Source organism: Anomaloglossus baeobatrachus, chromosome 1, assembly GCF_048569485.1.
Source record: "Anomaloglossus baeobatrachus isolate aAnoBae1 chromosome 1, aAnoBae1.hap1, whole genome shotgun sequence".
In the NCBI taxonomy this organism is placed as follows: domain Eukaryota; kingdom Metazoa; phylum Chordata; class Amphibia; order Anura; family Aromobatidae; genus Anomaloglossus; species Anomaloglossus baeobatrachus.
The window spans coordinates 500,735,715-500,760,744 of record NC_134353.1 but is presented as its reverse complement, the minus strand read 5'-3'; the positions used below and the strand labels follow the sequence as shown (position 1 = coordinate 500,760,744).

The following is a 25,030-nucleotide window of genomic DNA, read 5'->3' as shown; positions in this document are numbered from 1 at the left end:
CAAAAGCAGCAATAAAAAGGTTGTGTTCACGACCCATTGATCCACCCCCCCCCCCCATTCAGAATCTATAGTGTGAACATCTGACACTGGAGCTTTTCCCTAGAAATTTTGTGCAAAAAAGAAAAAGTTTCTATTGCAAATTTGCCTTACTCTTAATATACATTTCTCTAGGTGGCATAAAATGGGCTGAACTCAAATTCATGAAAGCAGTGGATGTCTTAAAACTTGCAAAATCGCCATTACATTCCTAAAAATATTATGCCATTAGATTTTCCCATTAACCCCTTAACGACCGCGGGCAGTAAGATTACGTCCTAGCGGTCATAACGTTACTGCCCGCGGTCTGCTGGCAGCATCATGCTGCGATCGGCACACATCTCAGCTGATTTTCACAGCCGAGATGTGTGCCTGCTAGGCACGAGCAGAATCGTTATCTGCTCGTGCCGTTTAACTCCTTATATGGCGCTGTCAATATGTGACAGCGCCATTATAAGCGCGATCGCGGTAAACTTTACTTACCGCCCGATACCGGAAGTCACGTGACGCGATCACGTGACTTCCGATAGTTGTCATGGTAGCACAGGGTCATGTGATGACTCCTGTACTACACCTGACTTGCTTTCACTTTCGCTGTGCCAGCGGCACAGCAAAAGAGAAAGTGAGCGTATCTGCTGTTTACAGCCTTGTAGCTGTGATCAGCAGATAGTGCAGAGCGATCGGATTGCTGATCGCAATAGCCCCTTAGGGGGACTAGTAAAATAAAAAAACCCACAAAACTAAAAAGTTCAAATCACCCCCCATTCGCCCCATTGAAAATTAAAGGGTTAAAAAAATAAAAAAAAAATACACACATTTGGTATCACCGCGTTCAGAAACGCCCAATCAAAATATAAAATCAATTAATCGGATCAGTATACGGCGTAGCGGCAAAAAAATTCCAAACGCCAAAACGACGTTTTTTTGGCGCCACAACTTTTGCGCAAAATGCAATAAGAGGCGATCAAAACTTAGCATCTGCGCAAAAATGATACCGTTAAAAACGTCAGCTCGAGACGCAAAAAATAAGCAGTCACTGAGCCATAGATCCCGAAAAATGAGAACGCTACGGGTCACGGAACATGGCATAAAACGTGCACCACTTTTTCGGACAAACTTCCGATTTTTTTTTAACCCCTTATATAAAAGTAAACCTATACATGTTTGTGTCTACGAACTCGCACTGACCTGAGGCATCACACCCACACATCAGTTTTACCATATAGTGAACACAGTGAATAAAATCTCAAAAACCATAGTGCCACCACACTTTTTTTGCAATTTTTCTGCATTTGGAATTTGCCATTTTCCAGTACACTATATGGTAAAACTAATGGTTTCATTTAAAAGTACAGCTCGTTCCGCAAAAAATGAGCCCTCACATGACCATATTGACAAAAATAAAAAAAAGTTACGTCTCAGAAAAAGAATGGCAAAAAAAAAAAAAAAAAACGGAAAGCGAAAAATCGGCCGGTCGTGAAGGGGGTAAACCTATAGAGTTTAAACCTGACAATTCGCAGGTAACAGGTTTTCAAAATGATAGATGAAAACTCTTCCAATGCCTTCTCACCCCCACAAAAAAATTAAATTATTATTATTATCATTATTAATAAATATATCCTCTAAAATGTATTTTCTCAAATACTATATGAATTTGTCCACTAGAGGGCGCACAACCTTTGTATAATCCAGTTCTGTTGTCACTTTTCCTGTATGCAGTAAAGAGGGGCTTATTGCCAGAGCATGGAAGACTACAAATATAGTTCAAGCTAATGTCGGGAAGATCTAACGTAGATCATGACCGCTTTCCACAATGTGGCATACAGAAGTCCACCTTCTCTAATATATTGATGAACTCTAGGTATAAGCATGTGCTGTATATCTTAAAAAGCAATTGTAATTACTGTACTTTTACTAAGAATTTCATCATAAAAGCAGAAGTCAGATACACGAACAATACTGCATGCAGTAAAATTCACCACCCTATTATGGCATAATGGAATTACCACATTCATCATACCGAGCTATCTGCTATGGTCTAGTTCTGATGCTTATGTGCCTTCAGTGGTGGACAGGTATCACCATGGCACTCCCCAAATGCACAGAGGACCAGATTAACCCCCACTCCCCTGAAGATGATTAAGTCAATATTTATTTTTTTTTAATAAATAATATTCGTACACGTGGCTTAGGAACTTTGCGCAAAACCCAAAATTGTCATGGGGGGGGGGGGGGGCGCTTTGACTAGTTTTTAAAAACAAAAATGTTGCACTTTCTCCAAACTATCCTAAAATATAACACACACACACACACACACACACACACGCACCACTAGTAGATGACAGCAGGCGCATAGTCAACTGAAAAACGTACACCTACGTTTACAAAGCCTTTGTGCTCTATGCTTCAACTTGTAAAGGAGAAATAGAACAAAACAAAAAAAAAAACAACACCCTACCTTTTCCTGGTACCAGAATATTGTTGTTGGGCGTGGTAAGTATCCCCTTTTTCCTAGTAACTGGAGTCCATGGTGCTGGATGCAAAAAGGGACCTTCATTTTTGGACAGCTTGGTGTCAGAGTTTTCTTTATCTTCCATTTGTTTTACTTGGCTCTTATGCTCCATGGGTGTTGAAGGCGCAGAACTCACACTATTCAGTTCAGCACGATATTTTGTGCGCTAAACAAATCCATAAAAGGAATAAGTCAGCATTGGTACAAGATAATCAGTCATCCATCCCACAAGTCTATCTGATCTAACATCAATTTTATGAAGGCAGAACAGCCATTTCTATACCTCTTTCATGGTGATCGGTTCCACACTACTGCGTGTACAGTCTTCATAAAAGAGATCGTCATCAGAGAATTCCATGGAGCCAAAAACATATGGAAGTTCACCGTTCTCCGCCTCGTCAAAACTCAACTTGTTCCGGTCCTGTTAAAAGTATGAAAATACATACAATTAAGCTTTTATTTAGTTTTCATATGTTGTAATACTGATTAAAGTGTTTTCCAGCCTAAACAATGTTATTAGGGTCATGGATGGGGCAACTAAAGAAAAAAAAAAAAAAATCTTAAGTACTAACCGGTAATGGGATTTTGAGAAGCCCATCACAGCACCACCTGAGAGAGGTTCCGCCCACCTCAGGACAGGAAACCCACTGAAATAAAAGGGCGGCACCTCTCCTCCGCATCAGTAGGTTTACAGAGCCAGAGAGGACCAACAAAAAAAAAAAAAAAAAAAAAATTGTACCGCCACCAAGAACAAACATTAGGTTGCAGTAAATTCGCCGTGATTTTTTCGCGGAAATTCCGCAGATTTCTCAAAAATCTGCAGTACAGCGAGTTCCCTGCCATTTCTATGGCATTTTGGAAGTGCTGTGCCCATGCTACGTTTTTCTCTACAGCGGAAATAATGCGGATTTCCCTGTGGAAAAATCTGCAGCATGTGAATTATTCCTGCGGATTTTTCTGCACGATTCTATACTTACCTGCCTTGATAGACACTGGAGTCACTTCCTCCGGTGCAGAGGAGCCAGAAGCAGGAAAACAGGAGGTGGGCGGGGCCTGTACAAGCTGTGGTCATGTGACAGCCGGAGCTAGCTCAGGCCTGCCCACCTTCTCCTGCAAAGTGCAGACAGACACTGCCGGAAAGTGAAGTGCATGAATGCCCCGATCACTCCAACACTTGTTCTGCATTGAGGATGCAGTGCCGAATCCATGGTACTGTATCCTCAATGCAGTATGACCGCACCATATCCGCAGGAATTCTGCAATACAACCGCAGAAATAAAACAGACAAAGTTGTGCTGCGGCTTTCTGGGAACTCCTGCGGAATGTCCTGCGGATATATCCGCAGGACACTTTTCCTGTGGGCACATAGCCTAACACTCCCTGAAAGGTGCCCACAACTAGTGAATAGGAGGGGAACTAAGGGTACCATAAATGGCTTCTGAAAATCCCATTACCAGTAAGTAATTAAGATTTTTCCGTTTCCCCCATGACAGCGCCACCTGAGAGATTCTAGAGACAAATCACCTTAAGGAAGGACTACCACCTGTAATACCAGTCTACCAAAAGAATGGTCGGCCGTGGAGGACAAGTCAAATCTATAGTAACGGAAAAAGGTAGAGGAAGAGGATCAATTGGCGGCCCTGCATATCTGATCAATAGAGACCTCTGCCCTCTCAGCCCAAGTAGTAGAAACTGACCTAGTGGCATGGGCCCTAATCTGCAGGGGAACTGGCACCCACTTAGCTGAGTAGGCCAGCGAGATAGCATCCCAGATCCACCTAGCCAAGGTGCTTTTAGACACTTTACAGCCCCGGGACTTTCCCTGGAACGCAACAAACAGGGCCTGAGATTTTCGCCATTCCCTGGTTCTATCTATGTAGGTTAGAAATGCCCTTCTCACATCCAATCTATGGAGCCTGGCCTCTTTCATTGGAAGGAGGGTCACAAAAGGAAGGCAATATGATTTCCTGGGACCTGTGAAAGGACTTTACCACTTTAAACAGGTATGAGGGATCTGTACGCATTACCACCCCATCGACCAAAATTTGAGTATATGGATGGAGAATGGAGAGCGACTGTAGGTCCCCCACCTGTCTAGCAGACGTCAAAGTGTTGGAGTAGCACCACCTTCAGGTTCAGGGTCTTGAGGGGGAACATCCGAAAGGGGCTCAAACAAGGCATCTATAAGGGCATCAAGGACAAGATTTAAATCCCAGGAAGGCATACGAGGAGAAGAGACAGAAGTCTCTCTAGCACAGGATTTAATGAACCTGCTAATGCATTTATTCTCTGTGAGGTTATGAATATAGAGGGCTCGTAGGGCCGAAACTTGTACCTTCAAGGTGCTAGTGGGTAAGCCCAACTCCAACCCCTTCTGAAGGAATTCCAGTATGGCTGGGAAAGGAGGGGGACCTCCTATCTGTGCCCCGGAAACTTGCAGGAATTTCCGCCAGACCCTTCCATAAATACCAGTGGTGACCGGCTTCCTACTTTTAAAGGAGAGTTTCTACTAAATTCTCAGAGAATCCCTGTGCTAGGAGCAGCTGCCTTTCAAATGCCACGCTGTCAAGTGGAGGGCAGGATCCTGTGTGTGGCACACTGGTCCCTGGACTTTTAGGTCTGTCTTAAAATACAAAAAAAGACAGTTTGCGCTCTGATAATGCTAAAGTATGGAAACCATGAATGTGTGAACATGGACCTGCATTACTGCTAAGGAAAATCTAAGAAAAATGAGATATTTAGCATATAGAAATGGCCATTTGTATATCTGCCCAGTTGCCACAGGTAATCTCATTCTATATAGCAGGTTCCTACGTGCCCATACACAGGAGGTTTTTAACCCAGAGAGAGGCTTCAGAATAGCGTTAGGTACCCAGTTACGAGATATGCTGTGAAGGGGCACCTGGGCAGATATACAAATGGCCATTTCTATATGCTAAATAGCTCATTTTTCTTAGCAGTAATGCAGGTCCATGTTCACACATTCATGGTTTCCATACTTTAGCATTAGCAGAGCGCAAACTGTCTTTTTTTGTATTTTATGTTAAGCTATGCGCCTGTTCACACGTCAGGTCGATGAGGCTGAGTGCAGGCAGTCTTTTTTGTCTTTTAGGTCTGTCTTGTCCAGCAGTAGCCAAGGGTCTGATATTGCCAGTTTTAGGAGCCAATAGAACCAGGGTCTTTTTGGCCAGAAGGGAGCTATGAGGATAATGTGGGCTTTGTTTTCCCAAACCTTCATGAGCACTGCCGGAAGAACCAGGTGTGGAAAGGCATATAGAAGACCCTGTGACCAGGGGATCTGCATTGCATCTATCTCCATGGGATGATCCCTGGGATTGAGAGAACAGAAACTATCCACCTCCTGTTGGCACTGGTTGCAAAAAGGTCCAAAACTGGAGTCCTCCAGAAGTGTGCAATTAACCGAAAGACTCGGGGGGCTTCAGTGCCCGGTCTCCTTGATGCAGATGCCTGCTGAGAGAGAGAGGAGGAGAGAAGAAAAAAAAAAAAAAAAAAAAAACACCACACAACACACACCACACCAAAACAGCCTCCTTGTTGTCCTTCCGAATGTGAAGTGCACTCCGAGAGAAGACGGGACTCTACCATTTGAAAATTTTCCATTGTAAGGGCGAGCAGTAGTGGAGATCTGGTCCCCCCTTGATTCAGGTAGGCCACTGTAACTTTGTTGTCTGAAAGTATCTGGACCCGTTGACCTGTCAGATAAGGGAGGAATCAGCTGAGTGCCAATTTTATCGCAGTAAGTTCCCAGACGTTTGAGGACTGATTCCTCACATGATCATCCCATAGTCCTTGTAACAGGTGAGCTCCCCAGCCTAAGTGCCTTGCATCTATTGTGAGGATATCCGTGATGTCGGGACACCATGACACCGCTGCGGACAGATGAGTTAAGTCCTGCCACCAGGACAGTGAAAGCAACACTTTTGGATCCAAGCAGCCTTTTGACTGTTGTTGCCAGGTCAGGACCTCCATCTGAAGGGATTCAATATATATCTGAGCCCAAGAAACCGCGGGGATACAGGATGTGAGGGACCCCACAAGAGAGACAGCCTGTCTGAAGGTCATGACTGTTTTTTCCATTGCCAAGGTGACCAGAGATTGTAACTTGAGTATCTTCTCCTCCGGGAGAAAAGACTTCTCAGCGACTGAATCCACGATCAGCCCCAAGAAAGACTGACACTGTTGAGGTTGTATTCTGGATTTTTCCCGATTTATGATCCACCCCAAGTGCTCTAGGATGGAGATCACTATCCCCACATGATTTCTGCAGAGAGCCTCTGATCCACTCACCACCAACAGGTCATCCAGGTAAGGGACAATGAAGATCTGTTGGATTCTGATGTGTGCCATCACTTCCGCCATTAGCTTTGTGAAGATCCTGGGTGCCATGGAGATACGGAATGGCAATGTTCTGAACTGGTAATGAAGTTAAGTGTATTCCTTCTGAAAGGCAAATCTTAGGAATTGTTGAGAAGCTGCGTGGATAGGAACATGATAATAGGCATTCTTTAAATCGAGGACTGCCATTAAACACCCTGGATACAACAGGTTGATCGTGGACCTGAGAGATTCCATCTTAAAGGAGTGCTGTGCTAGGCTCTGATTATCAATCTGAGGAGGCTCAATGGTCCTAAAGGACGTGTTCGGATTTTGAATAAGGAACAGTCGGGAATAGAACCCCTGCCCTGTCTCTCCCTTGGGGACCTCCTGAATCACCTTCTTTAAGAGAAGGGAATTGATTTCCTTTTCTAAAGCCCTTCTTTTCTCTCCCTGTCTTATGGATGTTACAATAAAATAACCCCGAGGGGGCGACTCCAATTGTAATGTCAGCCCTTCTGCGATGACCCGTAGAATCCACGGGCTGGATGAAATCTTTTCCCATGCAGGAAGGAAGAAGGAGAGTCCCCCCCCCTCCCCCACTGGGATGATAACGTCATTTTTGCTTGGTAGCGGAGGATGGACCAAACAAATTCTGAGGACTTCTTCCTTCTATCCTTCCAGGAGTCTTGGTTTCTGGGGCAATCTTATGGAAAAAAATTGCTTCCTCCGAAAATTACGGCTACGAGGGAATGGAGTTTGTACAGCCAGAAATCCTTGTTTCTTGTCTGCCACTTTGGACAGCAGGTCATCCAGCTGTGATCCAAACAAAATGTTTCCTTCACAAGGCATCCTGCATAGTCTGCTCTTGGACTGTATGTCTCCATTTCAGGATTTTAACCAGAGGGCCCTTCTGGCTGAATTGGAAAGAGCTGCTGCCTTTGCAGATAATTTGAGTGACTCGATTGAGGCATCCGCTAGAAAGGCTGCAGCCCCTTGTATACGTGGAATTGAGGAGATCATGTCCTTTCTAGACATGCCCCCTTTAAGTTGATCTTCTAATTGTTGGACCCAGACCATTAGGAACCTTACTACACCTGTACCTGCCACCGCCGAGCGAAGAGCTCCTGCTGCAGCCTCCCATGTACCACGGAGAAACCCATACGACTTCCGGTCCAATTGATCACGGCATGAACCTACATTAAAGGGGAGGGTAGTGGATTTGGATGCCTTGGAGACCACAACATCAATTCTAGGTGACTTGTCCCATGAAGTGGTAGCCGTTTCATCAAAAGGATACTTTTTCAGGGAAGATGACAGGAATACCCTTCTATCTGGTTTCTTCCATTGATCCATGATCAGGTCCTGGACCTTTTGATGAATTGGGAACACCTTTTACTTCCTACATTCCAGGCCTCCAAATGAGGTCTTGTGTGGATTCAGGATCTAACACATCCATCAGCCCCATAGTGGAGCGGACAGCTTTCACCAGGGGTGTCACCTTAGAGGATGGGAAGCATGGTCTGCCGCCTTCGTCTGAGGAAGATGAGAAGTCCAAGGTTGAGGAAGAGGCAGGTGACAATTTTCTGGAACCCCGTTCAGAGCTGCCCGATTTATCTGAATCTCCCCAATCTTTCCTAGATTTTTTTTTGTGTTTTCGGTGCCGACAGAGGGAGCCCATAGAATCCCTGACTTCAGATGGCAGATCTGGTACCGGTTACAGAGGTGGTTTATGACTTCCAGGTTTGGATTTCTTAGAACCCCCGGAATGTCGACTTGCCAGACTGGAGCGACTAGTCCTGCCGGAGGAGCGCACCCCTCACTGCTGCTTCTGTGAAGCCTGGTGTTCCAGCGTATCCTGCTCTTTTGGAGAGCTGTCTTTTATCCTGAATAGGGGAGAAGCCATACTCACCAGAATGCGGAGAAGGAGACTCCTTGTACCTCCCCGGTTCAAATGTCCCACCCAGAATCCGCTTGCTGGGCGCCATCTTGGAACACCCTGTGCATGCGCAGGTGACGAAATTCCGGGTGCCACGTCACTTACTCTTCACCCCGGCGTTCCATTAGCAGGACGCCCGTCTCGCGAGCTCCATGTGAGGATCACCTAGCCTGGGGCGACGAAGAGCTCCCGTTTCAGGCCCGCGCCCCACCACCGCAGACAGCTGAAGCCCTGGGGAGGTGCGTCCAATCCCGAATGCCGGCTTTTGGCAAGAACCAAACTTCCACACCGGGTTGGACCTGGAAGATTCCGTGGGTTGTCCCATCAGGACAAGAAACCAAACTGATGCGGAGGAGAGGTGCTGTCCTTTTATTTCACTGGGTTTCCTGTCCTAAGGTGGGCAGAACCTCTCTCTTAGGTGGTGCTGTCATGGGCGAAAGGAAAAAAAAAAAAAAAAAAAAAAAATATTATACATAATCATCAGTGGCTACCCTCATGGCTTCAGAAGATGTTGCTACACTAGTCTGTAGGAAAGATCTGAAGAAATTCAATTACGTGTTGACCTAGTCAAGTGAGCGCCGCAGCCAATCACAGGCCTCAGTGGACCTTTTCTCAGAAGGTGGTCATCAATATAGCTGGATCCAAGGGGACAGGGAGGAGGAGAAATCAACAGCAAACTAGCACCTATCCATGCCAGCGTGTTGTGTTATATATGTCATGAGAAGCCCATTGACTAATCAATCTTTTGGGCAGAATTTAGGTCTGCAAGTCCATTCCTGAATGCTTAGGTATAAATGCGCAATTTTGAGGCAGGGGCACTAGTCTCCCTCCTAGGTGCGTTCACGGAGCAGTGTAAGAATATGGCTTGCCAACTGTCTAGAAACTTCAGGACAGTCCCCCCCCCCCCCAAAAAAGGGTGAGGAGAATTAGTTCAAACCTACAGTGCCATTTTTGCAATATACACAATATTTCATTATGTCAAACGTACAAATACCCGAAGATCCTTAAAACTCGAGCAAGAGGGTTCCACGGCAGCTGATGAGCGCACCAAACGTACAGGCTTTCCCCGACTCTTCTTGGTTTGAAGCAGCAGATAGGTAGCAGTAGTGTGATCATAATTCCACTGTAATTTAATTATTCACAAATCAAAACAAGTACTACTCCAGATGAGGTTTAGTCTAGCGCAGAATAATATATATGCAAATATGTATTATAAAGTGTTTTTTAGGTTACACCCAGCGGCCTGTTAGAATGCTGTATATAGGAGCACACTGGTGGTGGCCACAGCTTATAGGGCAAAAAACTGGTGACAGGTTCCCTTTAAGCCATCCCCGTTCTTTGTCTATGCCTTGTTTTAAAACTTCCAGTTAACCCGACATAACCGCGGTCGGCCCCAGTCTCAGTGAATGACTGGGCTGTGGGCGGAGTTTCACCGCTAGTCACAGCTCAGCATTGCTCCTGCTTGCGGCGCTCTGCAGTGAAGGAGGAGGCAGCAGGGAGATGCTGGTCTGTGATGAGTGGTGAAACTCCAGGTCACGAGGGTCAGAAGAGGACCGAAGTAGCGCTGGAAAGGGGAAGTCAGATCCTTAAAGTATATTAATACACTTACACAATACATTTACAAAAGGATTACAAAATACAAAGTTTAGCTGGGAAAGTGACCAAGGTTTTAATGTATTTTAATTAAAGAACAAGGCCTTTAATTTTGTGAGATCTGTACAAGTCAGTGACAACCTTGGGAGTCCAGCTCATATGAATGTCCTAGGGAACATTAATACTCGGTAAATACAGCCCTTCTGTGATGCAGAAAGTGAGCACATGTTCATAGTAAAACTCCGCACAGTACATCTATAGCAGTGCGATATTAATGGATACAAGGAGAGACCTTCCTGAAAAGCAAGAGTATACCTCAGAGATGAGTTGAGACGTGCTTTCTTTACTAAGCCTGAAATATACGGATAGCTCTGTAATGCAATCTTCATCCATGTATCCAAGCTATGGGCAGAACAAAATCATTTTAATGCCCTATTTCTGAGAATTAATTGGTATCAACCTAATGAAAAAATAAAATGCATCCTGGTTTAATTTTAGGATAATGGCAGCTTTGAAGGCATATGGATATGCAGTAACCATGTAAATTAGGGGAAGTACAGCCATAGTTGCCCGAATTTAGAAGTCAAGTGTACAAGAACCACATGACTGGACATTACCAGATCCCAGGAGTTTTCTATAGGAACACTCACCGGGCATTTACTGTACCATTCCACAGGGCAGGGGTAACCTTGAAAAAGCCATGGGTGTCTCAGAAGATGCTTCACGGAAATCCTTTTTTTGGGATCCACCTACAGATAAATGTATTTTAGGTGTAAGGAGACTAGAGACATACAACTACTACTTATCATACAAAATTCACTGAAAGGCAGTAGCCAATGGCTGCAAGACTCTGCGGGTAAACAGACTTTTACCTTCAAAAACATACAGGCTTGATCTTTGCCACTACAGGGTGTAAAAACTTAACCTAAAACCATGTCAAGAGATCCCAGCAATACCTGAAGCATTTGACTCAGCAGTAGTACACTTCCAGGAGAAAGCCACTTTGGTACTTCATATTTACCTCTCTGCAGACAGAAGAGGACAGAAATATAGACATGTAAAAGACAAACACAAGCAAAGAGTGGAATACTTCTAAGAAAATAGCTTACCATTATCTTTTTATACAAGAGCATGACATGGTCATCATCAAATGGTAGGTAACCACACATTAGTGCATACATCAGCACTCCCATGCTCCATATGTCCGCCTGTAAACACACACGTTATTAATGAATGCTGTGCTATTGACACTACAACATCTATTGCATATTCCAGCCACCTTAAAAAGAGAACCCCTCAGTCGATTCATGCTGCCTGAACTACATGTAGCATGAATAAGGGCCTGCCTGGATGGTTGCAGCCTGGTATTTATTCTCTGAAAAGTTTGGGCTCAGACAGAACAGTCTGAAAAGCCGACTGGGTACAGTAGTGAAAGTCCAGCACCACCCCACCAGCTGCTTGGAAGGATTGTAAATGGCAGTAGTGACATCAGGGAGGAGATAAATTATAAAATATATTATAATATACTGTATACACACACACACACATATATAATGTTGCAACACCTTTCAGTCATCACTGCAGCCACTACACCATGATGTGTCCAGTTTAGCATGCTCAAACTGGTGATACAGAAATACATAAGAGACTATGTAAGTTCCATTATATATAACGGCTTCCAGTATTTTGCTATAAGGTTCTGTCCAATGAGACCTACTTCAGATCCTATGTAAGCTTTTCCCTGTACGAGTTCTGGAGCTGCATATGCTGGACTGCCACAACAGGTCATTAAGTGATAATCCATGCCACCCTGTAAACGAAAAATGCAAAATGTAAAAGTATTACACTTTGAAACACAGGGGAGGTGTGGGGTGGGTAAAGTCTGTTGTCACTATGTGGAAATCTGAAACCCCAGTGCGCAAATTTAGGCCCTGTGTGCACTAGAAGAATTTTTCTCAAGAAAAGTGAAGGATTAGCACACTAGTGTTAAAAAAAAACGCACCGTTTGTGCGTTTTTTTGCAGGTCCCTGTGTTAACGCTTTAAGAGCAATAAATAATAATATAGATGATAGATAGCTGGATAGATAAAAAGATAATGGATAGAAAGATGGATAGATGAATTGATTGAAGGCAGGTAAGAGGACGTCGGGGTGGGGGGGGGGGGGTTGGGCAGAGGGTGATGGGGGGGGGGGGGATGGGGAGAGGGGGGGCAGAGGGGGCGGAGAAGCAAAAGGCAGAAGGAAGGAACCTTGGAAGCAGAATAGAGATGACAGAGGAGGCAGGCAGATCGCGTGGGGAGCAGATCGGGGCGTAGGGGGGGCAGATCGGGGCGGGCCTTCACGGGAGCGCGCAGGGGCCTTCACGGGAGCGCAATACTTACCATTGGAGCAGGCGCGGTGACAGCAGAGGCGGCGTCTGCGGCGGCAGCAGCGGTGGCGTGGTACCAAAAGTACCAGCCACTCCACGCTGCAGACATGTTGGGGGAGGGTCCCCAGACCAGCACAGGCCTGGGGAGGGCGGCCACCCGCAGATCAGACCGCCCCTCTGCACACTGATTGGAGCGATCGTGCTATGACGCGCAATCACTCCAATCAGTGCTGCAGGGGCTGGGGGCGACATGTTTGAGATCCACCTATGATCTGCTGTAGCTGCTACGGCATCTCATAGCTGGATCTCACAGTCTTGCACTAATTCGGGCATTATTTTTGCCGAAATTAGTGCGAACGATGTGGTTGGCGGTTCAGATTTGAACAGCCAATCACATCGATCGCCTATGGGGGGGTGGCGATGCCACCCCCCCTGGGGTCAAGCAAAGGTCCCCTGCTGTAAGAAACAGCAGGGGACATCATTTGAAAGCCGTTGCTATGGCCACGGCAATCAAATGAAGTTTAGGCCGTAAAATTACGTCCCTGGTCGTTAAGTCACGTTAAAATAGGACGTAATTTTACTGCCCACGGTCGTGAAGGGGTTAAGGTACCGTCACACATAACGAGATCGCTAGCGAGATCGCAGCAGAGTCACGGTTTCTGTGACGCAGTAGCGATCTCGTTATGTGTGACATCTACTAGCGATCAGACCCCTGCTGTGAGATCTCTAGTCGTTCTAGAATGGTCCAGGCAATTTTCTTCAAAGGCGATGTCCTGCTGGGCAGGACACATCGCTGTGTTGACACTGTGCGACAGGGTCACATTGACTGCTGAGATCGTTATACAGGTCGCTACTGCGACCTGTATCGTTCCTGCATCGTTGGCAAGATCTGACTGTGTGACATCTCTCCAGCGACCTCCCTGCGACTTGTCAGCGATCCCTATCAGGTCGCATCGTTTTCGGGATCGCTGGTAAGTCGTCGTGTGTGACTGGGCCTTTACTCTGTGTCTATGTCTGTCTCCCCACTGACATCATATTACCTCACATATAAGATTATACTAACAAAGTCTTTTGTTCCTATAGCAACCAATCACAGCTGCTATTAAAACCAGTAGTTCCAGGCTCCATTTACTTTAATGGAGGCATGTTTTTTGGAGTGTAACTAAAGAGCGGGGTTAAATTTTCCTGTCAAAAACAGTCTACGATGTTCCCTGGGTCACATGAAGTGTCTGTGCAAAATTTCGTGATTGTAAATGAGACGGTGCGGATTCCTTTAGCGGACACACCTTTATATATATTAGATTTTGGTTCCTAATTGACCTAAAACGGGAAAGGTTTATTCTGATTTAATGTCAGATACTGAGAAAAAAAACCCACAAACGTGTATCTTTATAGATTGCGTATGTAAACTTCTCATTTAAACTGTATTTGCTAATATTATTACGACTACATATTGGGACTGAATCTTGAAGATGGGTATATCTCTTCAACTATATTTTCTTTGAAACAGATATTTCGGGGGGGGGGGGGGGGGGGGGGGAGAAGTATACCTAGAAGCAATAGTGCACTCAAACTCTGAGAAGTCAAGCCAGAAAACATACTACTCCAGAATTGAGAAGAAAAGATGAGATACCGTATTTTTCAGACCATAAGATGCACTTTTTCCCCCCAAATGTTGGGGGAAAGTGGGGGGTGCGTCTTATGGTCTGACTATAGGGCTGCGGCCGGGAATGAGGGTGCTGCGGTGGAGCGGGCCATCGGGGGCATGAGCAGGCTGCAGCAGCGCCTGCCGTGACCACGTGGGCCCGCTCATTACATATGCACGCCCATCATCTCTCAGTGAAACCGGCGCTGACAGGTGGGCGGGGTGTGCGCGCATAGTAAACAGCCGGCCGTGATCACCCCTGGCAACTACAGCCTGGAGTGATCATGTGCGGCTGTATTCACTGCCCCCCATACATCATAATCAGCGCGGGGAGCAGTACACTCACCCGTCACAGTGTGTGGAGCAGTCCCCCTGCAGCATCGCGCGATGTCTTCCTGTCTGTGCCGGTCAGCTGATCTGGACACTAGCGGCGCGAACAGCGATGACGTCATTGCTGTGCGCACCGCTAGTGTCCACCAGATCAGCTGACCGGGCTCAGACAGGAAGACATCGATTCGCGATGCTGCAGACAACGGTGACGGCTCCACACAGCGACGCTGCAGCTGAGACAGATCGGTGCTTCAGGGACTGAGGAAAGGCAAGTATAAAATGTTTATTTTTTTCTGTGCCACAGGATACAGGCCATATACCAGGATGGGGGTATATCATGAGCAGGATGGATCGGGGGGTATATCATGAGCAGGATGGATGGGGGAGGTATATTATGAGCAGGAAGGATATGGGGGGGGGGGGGGGGGGGGGGGAAGGTATATTATGAGCAGGATGGATGGGGGGGTATATTATAAGCAGGATGGGGGTATATGAGCAGGATCATATACAAGGCAGGAAGATCCTTACCAGAATGGGGTACCTTAGTAGAGAATTTGGGGACATTACCCCCATAACAGTGTCAGCAGCAGATCCTCGCCCCATAAGTGTGTCATGACCATATTTTTTGGTTATGGTTTTATATTACCCATTTTCCTCCTCTAAAACCAGGGTGCGTCTTATGGTCAGGTGCATCTTATAGTCCGAAAAATACGGTAAAACATACTAAGGTAACAGGCCTCTGTCACAAGTCACCAAGCTTGCATGTCTTAGAAATTTCTACAAAGTGTTATATTTAATGTGATGAAGTAACATTCAAATTCTATCCTTACTAGGAAGTCATGTCATTACTCTCTCAGCCAAATGCTTATAATACAACTATGGGATTGATATTACAGAATTTTAAAATGGTCGCTGGTAAAAATCGGTGAAGCATATCCATTTCCCCTATTCTTCAGCTGAAGGGATAAAGGTTTCAGACAATTTAGCTGCAATCGACAGGATGAGCAGTAGATGGCGCAATTGTTAACAGAAATATGGAAAAAAAAAAAATTAAAAAAAAAAAAAAAAAAAAAAAAGGAAGTTTGCAAGTTTATTAGCAGCAAATAAGGGTCTATAAACCATAGCGCCACAAGAGGGATTACTGTAATTTCTGGTGATGAAAAGACACTTGCATACCTTTGGCTTTGCACAAAGTCCAAAGTCTATTAGTTTCAAGTTCTGATCCTCATCAATAAGAAGATTTTCCTACAAAGAACAAATAAATTTAAGTATACTATATGTAGGCTAAAACACGAACAAAGATAGATATGACACTCACCGGTTTTAGATCTCTGTGGGCATATCCTTGGCTATGAATGTATGCAACAGCAGATACAATCTGCCGAAAAAACACCCTCGCTTCATCTTCAGATAAACGGTCTTTTGCAATAATGTAATCAAATAATTCTCCACCCGGACAGTACTGCAAGAAAAGACAACTAGTGATTCAAGTGACAACCAAAAAGACAGCATATACATCTTACAGTCACTATAACTGCACACTGAGGATTCACAGATGTCAAAGCCAGGGAACGGCGGTCGCGTGGCTGAGTATGATCTGTACAGTCATGGCCAAAAGTTTTGAGAATTACACCAAAATTATATTTTCACATGATCTGTTGCCCTCTGGTTTTTAATTGTGTTTGTCAGATGTTTACATCACATACAGAAGTATAATTGCAATCATATTATGAGTACCAAAAGGTTATATTGACAGTTAGAATGAGTTAATGCAGCAAGTCAATATTTGCAGTGTTGACCCTTCTTCAGGACCTCTGCAATTCTCCCTGGCATGCTCTCAATCAACTTCTGGACCAAATCCTGACTGATAGCTGTCCATTCTTGCATAAGCAATGCTTGCATTTTGCCAGAATTTGTTGGCTTTTGTTTGTCCACCCGTCTCTTGATGATTGCCTACAAGTTCTCAATGGGATTAAGATCTGGGGAGTTTCCAGGCCATGGACCCAAAATCTCTATGTTTTGTTCCATGAGCCATTTAGTGATCACCTTTGCTTTATGGCAAGGTGCTCCATCATGCTGGAAAAGGCATTGTTGGACGCCAAACTGCTCTTGGACAGTTGGGAGAAGTTAATCTTGGAGGACATTCTGGTACCATTCTTTATTCATGGCTGTGTTTTTAGGCAAGACTGAGTGAGCCGGTTCCCTTGGCTGAGAAGCAACCCCACACATTAATCGTTTCAGGATGCTTAACAGTTGGCATGAGACAAGACTGGTGGTAGCGCTCACCTCTTCTTCTAATAAGCTGTTTTCCAGATGTTCCAGATATTATCTAATCCTCAGCTTGTGTCACTCGAGAAGCTGATGATTTTATAAACTTTACTTTGTGTTTCAAAACCTATACATCCGAGTTGAGCACTAAAAAGGTGTGTATAGTATCAGTCTGATAAACCCAGAGCTATACTGGATCTAGGTTATATAGGAAATCCTGGTGATTAGTGCACTTTAAGCAAGTCCGTGCCCTCTGGCTGCGAGTATCCATGTCACATACAGCCACGTTCCAGGCTCTGACACCGGTGAATCCTGACAGCGTATGCTATATGAGGATTCATAAGACTGCAGTCACAGAGTGAGTGCAGACTTGTCATTTGAGACTGTATATACTCAGCAAGCCATGGCTGGATCTTACAGCCAGGACTTGTCTCTAATAGTCATGGGTGGAGCAGAGCTCTACCTGCGATTGTTAGGCTATGTGCGCACGTTGCGTAAATACCTGCAGTTACGCTGCGCTTTGTAGCGCAGCGTAACTGCATGCGTCCTGCGTCCCCTGCACAGTCTATGGAGATTGTGCAGGGGCCGTGCGCACGTGGTGTTTTAGAGCGCAGCGCTTCGGCTTCTGCCGAAGCGCTGCGTTCTAAGAAGTGACATGTCACTTCTTCCGTGCGCTTTGCCGGCAGCTCCTGCTCTGTCTATGGGAGGAGCTGCAGGCAGAGCGCATGGAAATCGGCTTTTTTTTTTTCACTACGGACATTTCTGCAGCGATTTAAAGCGCACATGTGCTCTTCAGATCGCTGCAGAAATTTCTGCAGTGACTATACGCAACGTGCGCACATAGCCTTAGGCCTACGACACACGGCGTGAAAATCGGAGCGAGTGGGATGTGATAAAACATAGCATTCCACTCGGACCAATATTAGCCTGTGTGTCAGCACACATGAGCGACTATTTTCTCAGCCCTAAATCGGACCGAAAAAAAACAATCGCAGCAGGCTATGATTGTAATGAGATCATTTTCTTTCTCTCGCACCCATTCAAGTCTACGGGGCGAGAAAAAACAAAACAAAATCACACTGCACTCGAGGTACACTGGTGTACCACGAGTGCAGGGCGAGAATGGCAATAGCTGACAACGGAGGAGAGAGGGAGATGAATCCCTCCCTCCCCTCCGCAGTGCCGGCCCACCCCCCGCAGCTGTGGTCCGATTGCATGATTGGACCTCAGTTGCAGTGACACTCTGCTCCCGCTGTGCTGCCAGAGTGAACCAAGTGTCATGCGAGGATCACAGTAGATCCGTGTTGCCCCGGCCTTAATCTCTTAAACCAATTGCTGCATTTAACACGTCCCAGTATGGAGGCACATCATTCTAAGTACCCATCAGCTCACCCAGAACATGATCAGGGATCGCCAATTGTTATATTTATTGTTATAATAGCAGAGGGTCTGCTGAAGACCTCCGTGCCTGTCATAGCAGCACTCCTTGGAAACCCTGCTTGCGGCAGAGCTTCAAAGAAGACTGATTATCACTATATGCAACAATGCTATGGAATTCCTGTATATAGCACAAGGGTTCAGACAATCGCAACTTCAAGTCCACAAAGGGTACTATTAAAGTACTTATTTTTTTGTTTTTAGCACTTTTGTTTTTTCTTCTCCTTATTCCAAGAGCGATAATTTGACTTTTTCCATAAATATAGCTGTGTGAGCATTTTTTTTTTCTTTTGCAGGATAAGTTATACTATTGAATTATACCATCCATTATATCATGATTGTAATGGTAAACAGGAAAAACATTCCGCATCATGCACACGGGGCTTGGCGGGAGGTCGGCGACCGCACAAGATGGGCGAGTGTAATAAAGGTGTTTTTACGTTTTACGTTATACAGCGAAGCCTGGGCACTTATACACACACACACACACACACACACACACACAGGCTCACTGGTAGTGGCCACAGCTCATAAAAGGGAGAAAAACCTGGTGACAAGTTCCCTTGATACAAGCAGCTAAAATGCAGGCAGAAAGTCAATAGCGAGAGAGAAGAGAAGGGGGGGGGGGGGGGGTTGGATACTTTGAGAGTTTTTCCTTTAATGACTTGCATTACACATGCTATTCGGAACAAATACACGAGTATTAGATCGTACTGTTTACGAGTACTGGATTTCTCTTATGCATTAATTTCAAAATTTGCCATTGATTAAAATTGCACTTAACGCTTCTATTCATCAAAGCATGTGCAGAATTTTTTTCACTCAGCCTACAATTTTTGCACAATATAGTATAATATGTAATATCACATGAAAGGGAACCTACCTCAAGAACCATAAATATCTTCTTTGGGGTTTCAATAACATGATAGAGTCTACAAACATGCTGATGACTCAAATTCTTCATTGCTTCAATTTCTGTTTTCACACGAGGCAAATCATCCTAAAAAATATAAAAAAAAGTTTGTAATAGGTGCAAAAATATACCTAAAAAGACAATTTGTTAGATAAAAGGGGTTATCCAGGATTTAACTTCTTTCTGACGGTAAGGAATGGTGTGGCCAATGCTCAGGTGGTCCCGGTCTTTGCGTGCTGCACTGAACAAGACTTTTATCCTCCCACTTGTGACCCACTCCCCCAGCATGGTGGTGGATCGTTCAGCTTGCCTCACAGACAAATGGACCCACTTGCTCTCTCGCCGCAACTGCTTTCCCACAGGTACCGGCAGATGATGCCTAAACTCTTTTTACGTCTCCATGACACACTGGACTTACACTCCACTGCAGATGACCCCCCTTGAAATATCTTCACTGCTTCCTTCTTCCCTTTCTGTCCTGTCTCTGTTCTGCTTCAACCACCTCCACCCTGTTCACTCCACTCCGCTCTTCTGACCCTTCTGGTCCTCTCCATTACAACAGCATCTCCCTATCTGAATGAAACAGGAAGCTGCCTTTCTCTCTTCCTGTGCTGATGAATCAACCTCTCACTTAACCCCTGATGCGCTGTCACTCCCTAACCAACCCTTCTCAATAAAGGGACCCAGGATCCATGACACCTGGTGGCAGCCGGCTGTATTACACAAGATTACCATACAATAAAATTTACAATGAAATACAGACACATAGCCTTCAATACATTGGTACCATAATACCATACAGTTACCATAAACATTGGCATTGTAATACCATAAGTCACCAATCTTGAAGTGGGGACAGTAGGGCACCCTATTACAGTGTTAAAACAGGAGGGCGGAATATTGGGAATTGGATTGTGAATTTATAGATTTTGATAAAGTTTAATAGAATATTACGCTAAAGATATTTACAGAACAACAATTTAATAGGCTATAAATATCTGATCAATAATGACTGGAAATGCCCCATCTGTCGAGCGAGCAGGGGTCACAAGAGGCAGGACAATGCTATGCGCTGTGCTGCAGGCGCTGCTCTGTGCCAGGTTGCAGGTAGCGGTGCTCTGTGCGGCCAACGGCGAGGCACAGGCCATTCTGAAGATGTCGGCGGTGAGTACTTAAAGGGAACCGGTCATCAGAAATTTTGCTTTAAAACCTAAAAGTTCCCCCCTCTGCAGCTCGTGGGCTGTTTTCTAGCAAGGTTCCTGTACTTTTTGTGGCCCCTTTTAAACAAAATTAAATACTTTATAAACTTGTACCTTTTTGCTATGTAAATTTTGTAAATAGTCCATGGGGGCAGGCTCTCTGCTGACCGTTGCTGTTCCTCCAGCAGATTTACGCCGCCCCCCCCTTCCCCAACGCTGAATTTCATGTCTCAGGACGGCGCCCCTGGGCGCCCGTGGTTCCGCGCATGCGCTGTAGCGGTGTAAGGGGTGGACGGACCCCTAGAACGAAGAAGCAGTTTCCCCCCCCTGAAGATGCCTCACGCTGGGGTAGCCAGAGATGTTAAAGATATTGATGTGATGTTATTTGTGTTTTACGGCAATAACGGGTTTCCCCACTAGGTGTCAGGGTGGGACAGTGGTCCCCATGGGAGCAGTATAGGAGAAAGGAGGAGCAGGACAGCCTAGGGGGAGGGTTAGAGGGCTCTGTAGCAGAGTGAGAGTTATAGTGAGTGAGTCTGTTGGTGCTGAGAGAAGAAGCAACGGGGCAGAGTGTGGGAGCGACCGTGGCAGATAGCCAAAGAGAGAAAGAGAAAAGTGCCTTGACCAAGAACCAGCAGTGTACGGGTAAGACCCGCAGAAGCATAGACAGAGAAGCAGAAGCTTATGGGCAAAGCCTGTAGTAGCCGGAGTACGAGCATAGTTGAAGAGAAACAAGAGTAGCTGGGTAACGCCCGCTGAAGAGAAACAGGAGTAGTCCCCCGGCAAGAATTGTGATTTGGAAGCTGGAAGATTTGTGTACCGAAACTGTATAGAAGTTATGTGCAATAAAATGCTTTTTGGTTCACCAGAAGCCTGTCTGCGGTGTTTACCTGAGTCTGGCGAAATGCCCACACCATCCACACACTGCCCCACAAGTGGAGCCCATGCTTTAATAGTGACGGCTGGGCCAGGGGTCAGTCTGATACATAAAGCGGCCATTACAGCAACCCCCCAGGCACCCCCGGCACACCGTTACAGCGGGACTGTGCACACGTGTGACCGCTGGTGACATTTTGCGCAGGCACAAGGTTATGGGCGGCGCTGAGAGTGTCATCAGCAAGTGCCGCCCATAACCTCGTGATCGCACTTTCCCCTCTTCCTCCAGCATTCTGCGCAAGCGCTTGCTGGCCAGATGACCCGACGTCACCTCTTTCCCATCTTGCCCTGGAGCTGCAGAGGGGGAAACTTTCCGGTTTCAAGCTAAACTTCTGATGACAGGTTCCCTTTAAAATAATGGCGCCCAGGGTTGGCGCATGCGCAGATGAGAGCTCTCAACTCAAGCTCTTATCAGCGCACGCACTAACTCTGGCCTGTATTTCTTTGAATCCCAAGGGCAAAGCAGAGCCCAGCGCCCCAAAGTGAGTATCTGCCCCCCCCTCACCCCGCACTACCACCATACTCCAGCACTGTCCTTGCCTCCTGTGACCACCGCTGACGACGACGCCCCCCCCCGGTAAGACATAGCCAGATTATAAAACGGACCCCATATTTGTTTACCTTCCCCCCGCCCCCTAGATTTGGGATGCGTCTTATAAAACGAAAAGTACGGTATATTGATTTGTGAGCAAAGATTTTTTTTTTTATCCTTGTATCAGTTTATCAAAAGACAAAAAAAAAAAAAAATCTGCGAATTTAGTTTTATATGTCACAAAATAATTATACCCCTAGGGATTCTTTGTCCATGATCTTGATTGCCACTTTCTCACCAGTCAGAAGATGAGTTGCAAGCTTTACTTTAGCAAATCCACCTACCAAAGAAAGACAGAAAATGGTTGTTTATATAAACAGGACTGTAAAGACAAGAAAATGGCAGAAGATATCACATGAGAGACTATGAATGGTTTTCACCATTAAAGAATTATTGCACCACAAATTGACATTTGGTGTATGACATTTTGCAATGTGCTGTTATTTCAAGAAATTACATTTTTTAATTATCAAAACATTTGTTAAATTTGTTGCTGCTGTCTAGCAGTGATGGCTAAACAGTGCTTACAAGCTTTTTTTCTGTAGAGCTTGTAAGCACTGCTTTCAATCTAGCAGGATTGTACACTTCTCTCAATGTCTACAAGCTCCTCTGAAATGCTCACAAACTAAAGTGCATTGATGGTCGTCTCCTAAGCAATAAGCTGTAAATAAAAATTAAAGTGACATTATCTCAACAATGAGTGCAAGTTTTAATAAAACTTATGTGAAGCACTTTTTCATGTTCCTCATCTACGAAGATGGAAATAACCCTCTGCACCATACACAACTTGAGTTGGCTGTTATCCACAGACAAGCTCCTGCTGTGTGTGCGAGCCTGTTCAAGATGCAGTGTCAACATGCTCACACACATTGCATGTACACACTTATTCCGGTTTATTTCTTGTAGGTGTTAGTTTTTGTTTTTTTTTTCTTTTTTAAATAGTTCTGCAAACATGGGTTTGGACTCCCATTCTTAGAGCTGGACCTTAAGTTTATATAGCTTCCCATTGCTGGGTGTCCATGTTGGGCCCTGGTCCAGCTCAATCCTTACATTTACATCACTAGACATATGGTAAGGTTTTAAATATTCAAAGCTAGAACTATTCCGATATGGGTCACCTTGATGTGGTGGCATGGCCTTTAAATCTTTTGGATGAAAACAACGTTAACCAAAATACCCTATTTTATTGACATGCATTTTAGGCCAATTTTGCTACTTTTGCTTGGGCGTTCGTGTGTGCGTGCACCCCACGACCCAGGTCAGTGCCAATCCACCATTTTCACCCTTCAGATGCCATTGGCAATAGGGATAGTGGCATTTTAAGGAGTATGACAAAAGGAAATCATTCCCTATCAGTTCATGGGCACCCTCGTAGCATGATTACAAGGTGCCAATTGGATAGAAGTGATACGATTAATAATATTATAAATAATGTCCTTGTCCTAAGATATCTTATAAAGTTGCCCGTGCTATGTACTTTGTAATGGTCGATTAGAAGAATATTTTTCTTTTTAAACACACATCCAATTGTGGAACGTATCAATCCAATATGGCGCCCCTGAGGCTTCAGTCGCCACAGAGGTACTGCACCTCTGCCAGAGGTGAGATGCTCCATCCTGAGTACGGAAGAGGTCATCCACAAGTATGCACACAAAACACACAACAATCTAAATTAGCAGCTTCCCACCGGGTCCGGGTCCGGGCTTGGCTCAATTAATGCTATATATATCCACCACTGGTGATTGTACCTCCCTCCCCCTAATCCAACAGGGCCTAGGGGTGGAGTCTAGTGAGTTGGGGAAACTAGTGTCAGACAGTTGGAAGAAGCAGTGGAGGAGTGAAAACCTGTGGTCTGGAGCTGGTGCAGCTTGACCCAGGCACAAGAAAGAAGGGGTCCTAGAGTCCACAGGAAAGTGCGTCATACTCCTGTGGCCTCGTTCCACATAGAACATATTGAAGTGGAGGGACTTGGCCGCAGAACGGGGACTGGTCCCTAGGCTAGAGGAGAAGAACCAAAGTACTCCACTAGTAAAACCAGAGGCTAAGGACACATCTAGTACCGAAGCCAAACCCGCACACGAATCCGCACACGAATCCGCTGGAAGGTGACCACATAGGGCCAAGGGACAGAGCTTCAAGCCACCCGACAGGGCCCGCAGACACCGGCTCAGGGCACTGTGTGCGTAGGAGCGGGACAGAAGTCAGCGCAGGAAGACGACTAGGGAAGGCACTTTTCTTATGTACACCGGTCTTGACCTCCGAGCTACCCGGTATCGACTGGAGCCCATCACTGTGAAACCCAGCACTCCAAAAAGGCGGTCACTGACTAGTCGTGTTACCTTGGAACCTGCTACAGTGAGTAAACACCTTGAGACTGCATCCCTGTGTCGCTACGTTATTCACCTGCACCTTCGCCATCACCTACTACTACCCCCATCTGCCCTGGGGCTCAGCTCTACCTCTGGAGAGCTATACCAACCAAGCTACATCACCATCTGCTCCAGAGGCGCCCATCCTCCAGAGTCTGCCATCTCCGGCCGAGTACCACAGGTGGAGTCATGAACTACTATCACCCCCATCATTATCCCCTCTTTATTGACTGACAATGCCAGGGTCACAGAACCGGGCCTTGCCACCACCGCAGCATCCTAGAAATGGAAAAATCAGCCTGGTAACGAGTAACCTTAGGCCCCATTGTGGGCGTGTCACCAACATCTAATAATTAAAATTATGTTCGTGGAACAACCCAAAAAAAACCACACACACACACACCTTAGGTCAGTGAAAAAAAGTTATAGCTTCTGCAACACGACAAAGGTTTAGATATGCAAGGGGGTGTAGGGCACGGCCACCCCAGACCTGCAAAGTACCTGTCTGTAGAAGCACTGCTTCTAGTTGTATTAAAAAGGTGTATTATATCCATATCCT

General features: G+C 45.6%; 1 protein-coding gene across 2 annotated transcripts in view; it reads right to left on the bottom strand.

The window, feature by feature from the left end:
- Nucleotides 1–25,030, bottom strand: part of MELK (maternal embryonic leucine zipper kinase) — a 75,202-nt gene that overhangs the window by 25,329 nt on the left and 24,843 nt on the right. The window contains exons 3-14 of one of the 2 annotated variants that reach the window (XM_075338624.1): nucleotides 22,297–22,382; nucleotides 19,346–19,462; nucleotides 16,076–16,219; nucleotides 15,934–16,002; nucleotides 12,133–12,225; nucleotides 11,525–11,623; nucleotides 11,372–11,440; nucleotides 11,066–11,164; nucleotides 10,731–10,817; nucleotides 9,811–9,945; nucleotides 2,832–2,969; nucleotides 2,495–2,714 (exon numbers count right to left, since the gene is read on the bottom strand). In XM_075338624.1, coding sequence (XP_075194739.1) covers nucleotides 2,495–2,714; nucleotides 2,832–2,969; nucleotides 9,811–9,945; nucleotides 10,731–10,817; nucleotides 11,066–11,164; nucleotides 11,372–11,440; nucleotides 11,525–11,623; nucleotides 12,133–12,225; nucleotides 15,934–16,002; nucleotides 16,076–16,219; nucleotides 19,346–19,462; nucleotides 22,297–22,382 — 1,356 coding nt within the window. The remainder of the gene's footprint in view (nucleotides 1–2,494; nucleotides 2,715–2,831; nucleotides 2,970–9,810; nucleotides 9,946–10,730; nucleotides 10,818–11,065; nucleotides 11,165–11,371; nucleotides 11,441–11,524; nucleotides 11,624–12,132; nucleotides 12,226–15,933; nucleotides 16,003–16,075; nucleotides 16,220–19,345; nucleotides 19,463–22,296; nucleotides 22,383–25,030) is intronic. The other variant, XM_075338630.1, reaches the window with a different exon arrangement.